The 14,037-nt window shown below is 34.5% G+C and overlaps 1 protein-coding gene across 10 annotated transcripts; it reads left to right on the top strand.

Moving 5' to 3' along the window:
- Window positions 1-280: 280 nt before the first annotated feature.
- On the top strand, window positions 281-13,347 carry Clk (Clock). Of its 10 annotated transcripts, none has more exons than XM_053767664.2 (13): window positions 281-895; window positions 2,801-2,949; window positions 3,600-3,781; window positions 4,139-4,256; window positions 6,669-6,764; window positions 6,987-7,047; window positions 7,269-7,507; window positions 7,595-7,742; window positions 8,425-8,602; window positions 9,347-9,523; window positions 10,018-10,194; window positions 10,706-10,799; window positions 11,720-13,347. In XM_053767664.2, exons 1-13 carry the CDS (start codon window positions 858-860, stop codon window positions 11,743-11,745), a joined length of 1,683 nt encoding a protein of 560 aa, XP_053623639.1. In that variant the 5' UTR covers window positions 281-857; the 3' UTR covers window positions 11,746-13,347. The 10 variants fall into 10 exon arrangements, 8 of the variants coding, with proteins under 8 accessions (XP_053623639.1, XP_053623638.1, XP_053623635.1 ...); XM_053767663.2 differs by having other exon boundaries at window positions 10,700-10,799; window positions 11,720-11,883; XM_053767660.2 differs by having other exon boundaries at window positions 293-895; window positions 10,706-10,822.
- The last annotated feature ends 690 nt before the right edge of the window (window positions 13,348-14,037 follow it).

Here is a 14,037-nt window from a genome sequence, read left to right on the forward strand (position 1 = left end):
ATAGGAGTAGAGTCTTATAACGAAAGAACTTGTATAACGAAAGAACTCCCGCAAACGTGGCGATAGTAAATCGCTGCTAACAACAATGTGGCATAACTGTTGTTTTTGATAGTTCCTTATAATGCCACGAACCTTTTTTATTATGTACAGATACAGTCTCTAGTAAAAATATTTTATCTGCATGGATTTAGTAAGTACTTCGTAATACTACACTTTTTGCCAGTAGGTTCGATTAGTCTTATGGTCTTTTATCTGTGGTCTGTACGAACGGAAACGAAGCGAACGAAGAACGGAAGAAGAATGACACACACATTCGTGAAAATTATTTTTTCAATCAATGTTTGCTTGCATCTAGAAATAGTGAAATTACAGTGATAAATATAAGAATTTCTATTATATCGCGTATAAATTCACTTGAGGAGTAATTACTTATCATTCGAATTTCATATTGTTATTATTGGATTTAGGTTGTGGCTATTGACAACATAGTGCAGTATAGATTTTGTTCTGCAAAGAAAATAAGCGCAACAATAGCGTGGGTGTGGAAAGTTACCATAATTGCATGGTATCTAAGCACAGTATACGGTGCAAGTGCTGCAACGGCGCTTCTGGATGCCGGGTTGCTAATACCACATTCTGAATAATTTGTCGGTCCTCGCGTAGGCGTGACGCGATTTATTATTACGAGATAGATATCAGTCTATACTAAACTGAAACGTAGAGATCAGCAATTTGATTCAAGATTGTAGTTTGTATTATATGTATGTATTACATGGATCAATACTAAACATTTTGAGCTTGAACTATACTATGATGTGTTTTGAGTATCTTGGTTAAGTGACAAAATAGCTGCCAGGATGGAAGACGACGGAGATGATAAAGATGACTCTAAAAGGTGGGAAGCGCTACTTTATTGTCATAGTAGTAGTAGTTAAAACCAATTATATGCATGTAGATTCTTAATTGTATGGTTGGTAGCACATGTAATACTTTCAAGATAATCAAAACCTAAAGGTATTTTTGTTCTCAGACTATAAGACTCAATAAATAATTTTGCACCACTCAAGAATTGTTAGTCTAAAGTTGCCTTGAGAATCTTAAACTTTGTTGGCAACCCTACTTGCGGCCCAAAGCTAGTTTCATCAAACTGAATTTTTATCAATCTTTTAGTGTGCTAAAGTAATCATTTTATTAAAATAGTAAATATAAGTGAGAGACTCAAGTTCTCTTTGATAACTAACTGACCTCTTTTTAAATACTCAAGTAGATAGATATGGAGTTATAGATTCTCTGGGGTGTGATAAATTGTATCATTATAGGATTGAATTTCAAGGCATATAATTATGGTCCGGGTTCTGGCTACCCTACCCCAACAGCCATTTTTGTTGTGGAATCTACCACTTTATTTACTTGTGGCTTTATTTTACCATGTTTTTTATTTATTTGACTGTCGAAAAGTTGATAGTTGAAAGTTGAAAACTTTAGATCAACATAACAATTAGAATTGTTGTCTAACAATTGTTTTGGTACAGCATCCTAATATTCCATCCTTTGGATTTTAAATGCTAAAATTTCTGAAACCTGAAGGCGAATGCCAAAAGTTCAAGTGGCAAAACAAGGAAAATATTTTTAAGGTTGCCAGCAAACATTAAGCCACGAATACACTTGGGTACATTTTATGCTTTCATGCATTCCTTCCTTTTGCATTGGAGTCCTTGCCCAGTGTATTTGTATATTTCCATCTTGTTAAGTTGTATATAAATCTAGATAATCTAAATTAATTATTTTTAGTTTAATAATAATTCATAATATGATGACCTCGGTGGCGAAGTGGTAAAGTGCTTGCCTCGGAACCGAGAGGTCTCAAATTCGATTCCCGGTCAGGTCATGAAGGAAAAAGATATTTTTCTGATTGGTTTGGGTCTTTATATGTATGTTATAAAATATAGTATCATTGAGTTAGTATCCCAAGACACAAGTCTTAGAACTTACTTTGGGGCTTACTCAATCTGTGTGATTTGTCCTAATATATTTATTTATTTATTCAAATTCATTTATATAAATACTTGAGCTGGGTTTCTGAGGTGTTTTGATCCTTCAGCAACAGTGTTCACTATCTCGGTGTGCACAATCATAGGCAAGATTTATTTATATTCAATGTGTAATCTTCAATATGAATTGTAATGAAATCTTTTAACACTGTGTCTGATATGAAAACTCATGCTGGATGTTTTTTTTTCTTATAAAAATGTATGTGTTATGAATTGGCAAAGTCAACTTGCCTGTAAGTCAATGAGAGACTAAAAGCTTGTAACACTATGTTAACTGTCTCTTAGTTATAAAAAAGAATTGTACATAAATTTTGAATAGTGATTCTCAAGTACATTTCTTTGTTTTACGATCCTCTGAATTAACCAAATTTAAAATTCAACATATTTATTTATGCCTTTTGACTGTGTTAACTGAGAGTGATGTAGATCACAGAATAATAAAATAAGAGAAAGGAAGAAATAGTATGTGACCATTACAAAATATCTGATAATTGATAAATAAAAGTAAAAAATGCTTTGACCCAGATGTGTTATCATTATCAGCTGACACACTTGTCAGTTGCTTACTGCTTGACAGCTTGCCAAAACCTCCCTCCCTCCATTACTTCTTTCAGTCTAGTATTAAGTCTCTTGATTCATAAGGTACTTATCAAAATTGTATTGTTGTATGACCTTACCTTACCTATTTCTTTCAGTATTTTCTTAATATCACATATTTTGTACTTCATTAATTTTGTCTATCTTATTAGGAGGACACGTAACTTGAGTGAGAAAAAGCGGCGGGACCAGTTTAACATGTTAGTAAATGAATTAAGCTCCATGGTCTCGTCTACCAACAGAAAAATGGATAAATCCACAGTCCTTAAGGCTACAATATCATTTTTAAAAAATCATAATGGTAAGTGATATTTGTAACCTAATAAATTATAATAATTATTGTTTATTATGGCTGCTCCTATCCTCGCGGGTTCCTGATCGCATGTAGTTTGGGGTTATGAAACCTAATAAGTTACAAGTTTTTACGACTTCCCGTTTCTATACAGTTCAGAGCTGTGAAGCCTAACAAGTATAATATTTTTGCAACTTTAAAATTGTTTATGATTCGTTCGGGGTTGGGAAGTCTAACAAGTTACAAGTTTTTATGACTTTATTAGAAAGATTTGGCTCTTGATTTCTCTGACCTATTTGAGAATTCTATTGTTGGCTATAAGCCGTCAAGAATATGTGTCCTTAATCGCTTTGTATGCCATCCATGGGACGTAATATAGCTAGCTGCTATAATTGTAACAACATTTTTAAGAATACTTTAATTGCATGTGGGGTGGTCAGTGCAGCGATCAGTGGATTGACAAAACAAACTTGGTATCATAGGCATTTTAGTGTTTTTTCTCATTTTAATTACATACATGACTGCACGCAAAGCTTATTGTCATGTATTGGCTGAAGTATATTAAACTTTCGAGATGCTCTTGATTTATTTATTATTTAAATGGAGATAAGTAAAATTTAATAAAGTATAAAAAGAATATAATCTTAAAAATTTTTCAGAGATCACAGTGAGGTCAAGGGCTCACGATGTGCAAGAAGACTGGAAACCGGCATTTTTGTCAAATGAAGAATTTACTTTTTTAATTTTGGAAGCTTTAGAAGGCTTTGTCATGGTTTTTTCCGCCAGTGGGCGAATCCATTATGTTTCTGAAAGTATATCGTCACTCCTCGGTCACAATCCTGTATGTTGTTCTGTTTCACATTTCATTGAAATTATGTAATGTTTGTTATTCATTAAAAACTCAAACGTTAAGCTTTTGTCACTTTATGATATTTGAAATTGACAGAATAAGACAAAATATAATAAAGACTGCACAGTTATTAGGTTATTAATATAGTTACTATACTATTACAACCTTACAATATAAATTCAATGAATAATTAATGTATAATTCTGTAACAATAATTTAAAGATTATTTTTTACAATTTCTAAAAGTCAGAGTAAATGTTCGCTTTTCATATTTTACAACACTATCTAAAACCCTCTTTAAGATTTATTTCTAAAACGTAATAATTTGGTTTTTCGTTTGTTTCACAGGCTAGTCTATTAAACCAAAGCATCTTTGATTTGGCTTTCGAAGACGATCGGCCAAGCTTGTATAATTTGCTTCAGAATCCGGCACCACTATTGGAGGCCCAGCAAGGTATTAACGAAGGTATATATTTAAATTTTCCTCATTAATATTTTTATTGACTTTGTTTCAGTGTCTTGAGTAATTTTTTGTGATGTCAGAATATTGCTTTTTTTGTATAAATTGATCCTAACTAATATTATTAAATCGAAAGTAAGTTCGCGTCTCCTTCTCTCTTTACCTGCTTAATTAACCAAACTTATTGTAATGATGCATACATATAGCATAATTTTAAGTATGGAGAAAGACATAGGGTACCTTGCTACTTAGTAGTTAGTTGTCGCTAGTACCTATGTAAATTAAGATTAAGAAGCTACTGCGATTTTACCAAATCTTGAAAGCGAACGAATCCTAAAATATGTTTACAATTTTGTAAATTATTGTTTTGTCTGATCAACCTTATCAAATTGGTCAACGATTTACGTTACGTATTGTAATTACAAAGCAAACGAATACTTTATATTGATGCAAATTTTTGAAAAGCTAATTTTAACTCAATTAGTTTCTTATTTTAACATAAACAAAATATTACACAATAGTCAATTCGGTTTCACTAAAGGTCGTTCCACTTCTGGTGCAGCAGCCACTCTAGTTGGAATTGTCAATGATGTTTGGGAAGGTGTATTTTGTGACCTTTCGAAAGCTTTTGACTGTGTCGACCACAACATACTGAAAAATAAGCTTAAATTCTATGGTGTCACTGGAGCGGCCCTTGATGTACTATCTTCTTAGTTAGACAATAGAACTCAGAAAGTAGAAATTAATAGAGCAGCCTCTAACAGCGCTCCTGTGCACATGGGCGTGCCTCAAGGCTCCATTATTGGTCCTTTTCTATTTCTAGTTTATATAAATGATCTTCCTTGTCTTGCCCAATAATTGTGTGATGTAATTTTATTTGCTGACGACACGTCACTACTGTTTAAAGTTGATAGAAAAAGTAGAAATTATAACAATGTAAGCAACATTATGTCACTATGTAACCTGGCTTTAAACACAGACAAGACCAAGTGTATTAAGTTCTCTCTTTCAAACGCACCCCTACTACTTGATATTCCTTTAGTAGTTAATGGTAAAATATTAGAATGGGTACACAGTGCCAAGTTCTTGGGCATTACTGTGGATAGTAAGTTTAAGTGGAATAAACATATTGAAATCACGGCCAAAAAACTTAGTTCGGCAGCTTTTGCAGTGAGAAGGATCAGACAGTGTACAAATATCGAAACAGGCTCGTGTATTACAGCTACTTTCATAACATAATGTCTTACGGATTATTGTTATGGGGTAATGCAGCTGATATAGGAAAAAAATTTGTTTTACCGAAACGAGCAATTCGTTTTATTTATGGGCTTAAGCCACGGGATTCCTTGCGAGAATTATTCAAATCGATAAATATTATGACTGTTGCATCTCAGTACATCTTCGACGTACTTATTTTTGTTAAATCTAACTCATATGTATGCTCTTAGATCTAAACTTGAAATACAAATATGCTTTGGCGAATTGTTTTTTTTGGCGAACGATTTTTGCTTTGCTGAGGCGTGTGGTGCCAGCCTTTGATTAGGACCACTCTATAACATCCAGCGGATGTCGTATGAAGCCACTAAGGGATATAAAGCCGGACAGCTGAGCAACACTTCTTTTGGAAAAATGGGACATTGGCATTGGCCGGTCGTGAAATTACCTAGTTTCATCTTCTGTATAATTAGTACAATACAAGACAACAGTATAGTTAACTAGTATTTACTTATATATTATACATATTTTGTTTTGTTTCGGCATGTTGCCCAATAACTTTAAATTACTAAGGCTTGCTAGTTTTAATCAAGAAGGTGAAGGAATATAAAAATTTGGATTGTCGTGCAAATATACTTCGGTTTTTTTTTTCAGATCTATAAAATAAATATATTTTTCATTTCTTTTGTTTAGTCATCTCAGTAAAAAGTACTGGTTCCGTCGACAAATCACATGGGCGATACCACCGTGCAATAAAATTGAGATCACCAAGTTATCATGTTTTTCTTTTACTTCTTTTTCGTAGTTATGTACACTGAACAAATTATACGTTATTAATTGCTATACTGTACCTATTTACTGAAAACTAATCAGACAGCCAAAATATATGAAAAATGGACATGAAGAATAATGCCACACATACATTTCAAAATATAGGTGCCCGGAGAATGACTCATTTCGGATTTCATAACTACGCTATATGAAAATCGAAATACCGACTGGAGCCTCGCTCCGACAAAATGTATGTAGGCATGGGAGTACTCCCAGCAGTCTCGGTGAATACAAGCCAGAGTAACGTAAGGTCTATAATACCTTTTCATGAAGCGCTGCGTCGTTATTTTTTAAATAATCATTTATTAAAAAGATGTACAATTAAAAATTGTAACTTGCAAATCTCATAACAATATTTGTTTTATGTTACAGAAAACGAGGTAAGGTTCCAGTGTCACTTACGGCGCGGAACCCTAGACTTCAGAGATGAAACCACCTATGAGCTTATCCAGTTCAATGGTCATTTTAGTTAGTACAAAATTACTTTCATTATTGAATAAATGTCTTGTACTCCTAAACATGGATGTAGCTTTCTATAAACTAGGAGTAAAAACGTAGTGTAAACTAGTAGCGAACATGCGCGCTTTATAGTGAGGTATTAAACCTTATAAATTTTGCAGTTGATTCTTGTTTAAGGAAGTAAAATGTTGAATGAATTTTATAAAAAATGTTCTCATAATTTTTCTACAGGAGCTAACATGGACCAACCTGATCGTGAGGATATAATATATCAACATGACCGAGATTCACGGTAAGAATTTTTTTATTAGTATGGTACTAATAAAAAAATTAATTTCAATCAAAAAATGTATACTTTTGTAAAATAAATTCTACTTTCATTATTGAATTTCAATTGTAATTTTAATCAAATGTAGTTATTGCAAATAGGTTGGCTAAAATTTCCTGGTGAGACAATGATCTATAATATTTATTAGATCAGTATTATAGTTACTATCTGTATATATATTTTAGGTTGCTCTTCGTTTGTACCGGCCGCTTATACACGCCTCAGCTGATCCGCGACGTGTCGCTGGTAGACTCGAATAGAAACGAATTCACGTCCAGACACAGTTTGGAATGGAAATTCCTCTTTCTCGACCACCGCGCGCCGCCCATCATTGGATACTTGCCTTTCGAAGTATTAGGCACCTCTGGATACGATTATTACCATTTTGATGATCTGGAGAAGGTTATGACGTGCCATGAAGCACGTAAGTATAGCCTGGATGATTTTACAATATAGTATTTATTTTTTGTTTGGATTAATGTAATGTAATGGTCAATCTTGGTTGTCACAGTGATGCAAAAAGGCGAGTTGACGTCTTGTTACTATCGCTTCTTGACGAAGGGGCAGCAGTGGATCTGGCTTCAGACCCGTTTCTACATCACATACCATCAGTGGAACTCGAAGCCAGAGTTCGTTGTATGCACACACCGTGTCGTCAGGTAATACATTCAATAGATTTTCTTCCCAAGTCACGTGTGTATGCAAAAACTACATGTAAATTATTTCATATTCTGTTTAATCAATAAAGAAAAATCCCACATTTGCAAATAAATTATGACTTTTGCTCATTAATTCCATTAGCAGGACATCGGCAAAACTTTGAGGTCGTAGTGTGCGCCTTTGAGGACGATTTTTACTTTTTGTTTTGTTACCGTTTTTGGCTCAACGCATTGCACGTAGGCAAAACATCTACAGCTCGCTCGCGCTCGCGTGGCTATGTTGGAAGAAAACCATTTGGGCGTTCCAACTTTTGCAGTTATGATTAAACCAGTTGGATCGTTGAGCATAGAAAACTGTTGAATAAAACGGTTAGTTGAAATAACGCCCACGACTATCACTAACTGCGTTATTCGATACTAGCTTTACTCCGCGAATTAATTTCGTGTATGACATGCTTTTATTTAGTATTGTGTGTGTAATCAAATCGTAGTTTTCCACGTCGCTTCAGTTTCCATGATAATGCATTTTTATCATAATATTTAGTATACCCTGATGGAGCACCGAGAATCGCTTCCTAACTTCTTCGAGGGAACTTCTCAACGTTTTACTGACGAAGTTGCGGGAATATGCAAAGATAAGTGAATTTTCTTTAATTAAAATTAGTATAATGTTATTTTTCAGCTACTCGGATATAGTCAAGAGTATGAAAGAAGAGGGAGTTGAAACTGAACCAGCGAGCGAGACGGATAATAATAATACGATGAAAGATAATCCCTCCGAAGACATGGTTACTATGTCGCCATCATACATGTCAGAGGTTAGCGACGCATTCGGCAATAACTACCATCATATGTCACAGGTAACATATAGTATATATAGTTGTATATTAGTTGAAAATAACATGCCAAATCTTGATTCATAAGGAGCTGTAGGCCAAGTACGTAAATTATCGCTATTGCAAGAATTCCATTTTTTATTTTCGACTAGAAAAAGGGGTTTGTTATGTTTTATTTATTGAATAGGTTTCCATAATTACGTGGCCATAGAACTTCACTTTAGAATACCGGCAGCCAAATAAGTTTTGGTTGCTTATTTACTTAATATTTGCCACAACGTTATAAATAAATTTATTTAATTTCATTATTGGTCAGGGAATTTAATAGTATTTACATGTTTCATATTCGATAATAGGTCCTTATTACCCCCAAATGGGGCTTGTAGGTGACCAATAAGCGCTCTAGGGTAGCTAGAAAAGCCCTAGGGCGGTAAGTAATTAAAAACACTTCACTTATTCAAAAATTCCCGTATATCTAACCATCATACTGGCAATAGACATCATGCATTCAGCTCTATGACCAAAGACGTCGCTTCGCTATCCGGCCTTGTCTTCGTATGTGTATAATAGTCATCAATTTTATATATCGAACGGCGAAGCTCAATTTCTTTATTGAAATAAATATGTTTTATTTTTGTAATGCCGGTTTTTTTCTACTCACCTCACAATCGAGATGTAAAGCAGAGTAGTTAGCTTGGGTGTAAGCATTAGTAAACCCCCGAACTATCACTAAATATCTCGGGCTGCAATATGAGTTGTTGTTGTCAGCCCGCTTCTGTGAAGTCAGCGTCTGGAGGCAGCACGACGGGCACCGTGGCGACTTCGAACACGGCAGCGACCGCAGCTGCGTCCTGGACTCGGGCTTCTCACACCCGCTACACCGCCTCCGACACCGCCTCGCTCTCCGGCGATTCTCAGAGGTCTCAGCGGAACAGCTCCCAAGAGGTAACTCCATCAGTTGCCTATCCATTTGCATAAAATTTTGAGATATAATATAATAATGCCTACTTTTATCTTTATTATATTTACGCATAACAATATTTTGGCAAACAGCTTACGCATAATTTTGCATAACAATGTGAAAGGATAACTTTCGCAATTTTTATTCACTTGCCGTGTATTGTTTGGAGCGAGCGAGCGAAGTCGCTCGCTTTTATGCGAAGAAGTAATACCAACTCCAACATTTTTCGTGTTTTTTTAAAATTAATGTTTTGTGTGTGTTAACTTAAGTTTTACTTGTTTGAAAGTAAAGTAGTTCTGACTGACTGCTCTTGGATATATTTATAGTGACAATGTATTTTCAATCTTTCAATGTATGAATCTATATTGTAATTCGAATTGTGTTGTTATTATTTGTCCGATAGCTGAAGCGGACAACGCTCCCTATGGAGCCGTTTTATGCGCAGCCTTGTCATGGTAACATGATGATGTTCCCGCAGGCGCATCAGATGGAGCCGGCCCTGGTGCCGCAACACGGTATCGGGGCTCAGTACTTGGACCCGGCGCCCTACGTCAGCGCTGTGGGAGTCCAGGGCGTCCTGCCTCGCCCCTTACCCCCCTTGCCGGTCTTGCCGCCTCTGCCTGTTATCGTATCGCCGGACCAGGCTCAGTTGCAGGTGAATTTGTTATTCCTATACATACATTGGTGTAAACTTGTTGTATACACCCATGAAATTCATTACATTTCATATGTGTATATTTAGGGACAGGAAAAATAGAACAGCGTAAAAGTGGCCTGTGCTTAAGTTGTGCAGTATGAAATTAAATTACTTAGTATATTCATTAATTGCAATTCAAGATTCGTTATACTTAAGGCTGTAAACAAATATAAAATATGTTAGTTTAAAAGGAATAAAATTTTAGATGATGTAGAAATAACAAAAATATATTTCCATCAATTTTTTGTTATTTCTAAATCATATCATGTAGAAGTTCAGGGAAGGATTGCAACAAATTCGATTTTAATGTTTGTGATCAGTTGGATTGATATAAAAATGGGAGTTTGGATTTAAATTTACACATCATTCAAATTAAAGCATGTTATTTATAGTTAATAATGGTAACTACCGAGGCCCTCACCCGGTGTTGTGATTATATGATACTAGTTAGTGGCTGTGGCAGGAGCAGTTGCAGCGGAAACATGAGGAGCTTCAACAAATGATCGTGCAGCAGCAGGAGGAACTGCGCCAAGTCAAGGAGCAGCTGCTGCTCGCCAGGCTTGGTATGTTGCAGCCGATTATAAACGTGAGTACTCAACACGTGGCCTCACGTTCGCGCGACATTCCTGGCTATGAAGTTTGACAAAATCCCGTCAATATAAGGCCCGGCTCCGTTGTACTTTGGCGTCGAGGTAGCGCGTTGTCGCTACCTTGATTGCTAGTCACAATGGCGTACGTCGAAACTCCATAAAATTCTATGAGTCCTCTGTTTGACGTCCCTTGACGAGGGACGGAGGACAACGGATCAATCGGGTTGGAACCTTACAGGCTGTAGCACTTTAGCAAAAGTTCCGTAACGAGAGTTACGATCTCGATTGTGATAATTTTTATTGTTTTTTGATGATTTTGCCAAACTGCAGACGCTGGGCAATCTGAGACAGCAGGATCAGTCCAGTAAGAAATATGCGTGAATAATATGTCTGAAAGATTTTTTTTTGTAGACAAAATATCATAAAGATTATGGCGTTTTATTATTATAGTAGAAAATAAACTACGTATTTCCGTAGAAATCAATCATTAGGTAAAATAAAACAAAAACTGACTAGGCTGTCTCAGCTAGAGCCGGCAAATTTGGGCCTTAAATACTAAACATTTATAATTTTCGCTAAATCGTTCATCAACCCATTTCAATTTGAGCGAAGTCATGTTTTTAGATACATTTTACAATGGAAACATTTCAACCAAAATTTGCCGCAATCTTTTACTAAATGGTATTGGAACTCTTTGCTTACTAATACACTTCATGTGGGTAACGTCTGCAACTGTCGCTATAAGACTGGTTACTGATGACTTTGTTGTACGTTTTGGTAAAGCTTTTTGTTAGCTATATACGCTTGGACGCTTCGGTTCTTATGGGTGCAGCTTGTGAGAATAGGTATCGATTTGCATCTTGTGTTTTTGATTTCTAATAATTGTTGATCAGGTTCCAAGCCAGTATATGACGTCTGAGGAGTTGCAACAGAACCAACGGCCAGCACAGATAGTGTACGACGTGCAGGCGCCGCGCCCTGCCGTCGTGTACCCCCCGCCGCATCACTCTCAAGACAACAATCTCCAACACAATAATATGCCACAGTGACGCGACATCTTGTTGATGTTCATTGATTGACTACTATAAGATATGATCCTAGTCTAAATAGTACCCTGGGACTGTATTTTGAGTTACCGTCATTATGAATAGTCTATATCAATATCTATACATGTTTTTTAATCAAATACAGTTAAACGTACATATAGAAATTAGATTAATGGTCAATACATATACTCTGTGGTTTTGGCCTAGAGTAAGAAAAACTTAAGTGTTACTTTAAAATGTAGTCGATATCTGTGAGCATAGGTCGAGAGTTCGATGCCTGTTTGAACTAGTGGATAGCGCTGTCGATTATAGATAGCGGATTATCCGTAAGTGTATGATGAAATACTCTTCGAATTTGAAAATGAACGAAAACTAGATGTTAATAAATCGCAAACGCGCGCTCATGATCCGTACATGTTTTGATCAGTCTTTGCCTAAACCTGATCTGTCAAGATTATGTTCAATTACATAAGTGGTATTTATGATGATTTTAGATATTTGTTGTTTGTGATCAAATAGGATATTAAGATCACCAAACATATATTATTCGATATATATATTCATGTGACGTGTAGATCACGTAATTTTAGTAGCGTCTTAATTATAAGACTATATCACCGAATACTAATTAACCTTTTTTTGCGCTAAACACCCGCCTTCGACTATGTTGTAACTTTAGTGGAAGTTTTATTTATTTTCAAAGGCTGTGCATCCAATATAATTTGTATATTATACCCATCGTTTTTTAAATTGTTAATTTTTGTGCAATGTGTTGTCTTCATTATAAAAAATGTATATTTACTTTAGTTTCCACACAAATATTATTTTACTGTCTGTGATCTGTCATATTATCTAGATGTAAATTAATAAGAGCTAATTAAGAAGTTTAAAGGCACAATATATTAGGCTTATGAAAATGAAAAGTTATGTGCCATTTTAGTATATTTATTATACATACGTTTCACTTGTTGATTGATTATATTTTCGTTGATCTCTTTATGAAGTGTAAATAGTATTGTCGTGTCTATCTGATTTTAAAATATGTATGATATGATTATTGTATATGCTTATGTCATGAAAGCAAAAAAGCAGTTTGTAATAAATATACTAATCGCACATGAAAGATAGTCCCGTTTCTTTAATCGCCACTTGTTAGTATGACTAAATAAAGCTTTACTAATTTTTATTTACTAAAAAGACGTAGATTTGTACGTTCGCAGATTATTACTGATAATATAATATACTTTTTGAAATTTTGGCGATATATTTGTAACGGATAATCGTTACAATCGATGGTATTTTAACTGGCTTATAACTGATGATTATGTGTAGATAATTTGAAATAAATGTATTTCAAGATCCGTGCAGAAATATACATCGTGAACAAATTTTGATTCCAACGTGTGTACATACATTTGTATATTTATTCTGGGAAAAGGGTAATTTGCATGATTTTAGACATGTGTTTAAATAAATATTGGAAAAAGTTAAAGAAATAAGGTGAAAATGATGAGATGATAAAAGTGGCAAAGTTGCAAAAGTTTAATTTTCGTTTTTTCTGTGTAATTGTTAATTTAGTAACTGTCATCCGCGAGAGCGCTGACTTTTCCGGAGTCAGTATTTAAAAGTGAAACTTTTATGACATTCTATGTTATAAAATAGAGTTTTTATTCTTATTATAATATCGTTATTTTTACGTAAAGTTTAATTCTGTTAGGATAATTTTTAATTTAAATTTTATGGTGTTTTGAATCATGTGCAATGTATTTTAATTATAAGTATATTTTGTAACAGATATTGAAAGTTTTATTGTGTTTTTGTAGATTGGTGGGTCTTAGTTCATTTATATTGGCCATAATATATATAATATATATAACATATATGTCATATAATAATGAGCTTCTTTACCAATTTTAGGTATTTTACTAAAGCAGGTGCAAATTATACATTCTTAAAATTGTACAGAAAGAAGTATCAATGACGTCATGTTAAATTAATATATTAAAAGAAGATTTTTATCATAAGATAATATTATAGTGTAGAATAAATTTGGTGATGTCCTGTATACCGGGTAGCATGAACGATAGCATTGAGTTGTACTCGGAATGTTGTAAAATGTGACATTTCTTGTCATTTATGATAATGATTCCATGATGAGACATTTA

This window comes from Plodia interpunctella, chromosome Z (assembly GCF_027563975.2).
Source record: "Plodia interpunctella isolate USDA-ARS_2022_Savannah chromosome Z, ilPloInte3.2, whole genome shotgun sequence".
In the NCBI taxonomy this organism is placed as follows: Eukaryota; Metazoa; Arthropoda; class Insecta; order Lepidoptera; family Pyralidae; genus Plodia; species Plodia interpunctella.

Coding starts and splice junctions, on each gene's coding strand:
- Clk (XM_053767657.2), top strand. CDS start 858: ATGGAAGACGACGGAGATGATAAAGATGACTCTAAAAG. Junction 7,048..7,268: donor CAACATGACCGAGATTCACG/GTAAGAATTTTT, acceptor TATATATTTTAG/GTTGCTCTTCGTTTGTACCG. Junction 9,524..9,942: donor AGCGGAACAGCTCCCAAGAG/GTAACTCCATCA, acceptor TTTGTCCGATAG/CTGAAGCGGACAACGCTCCC.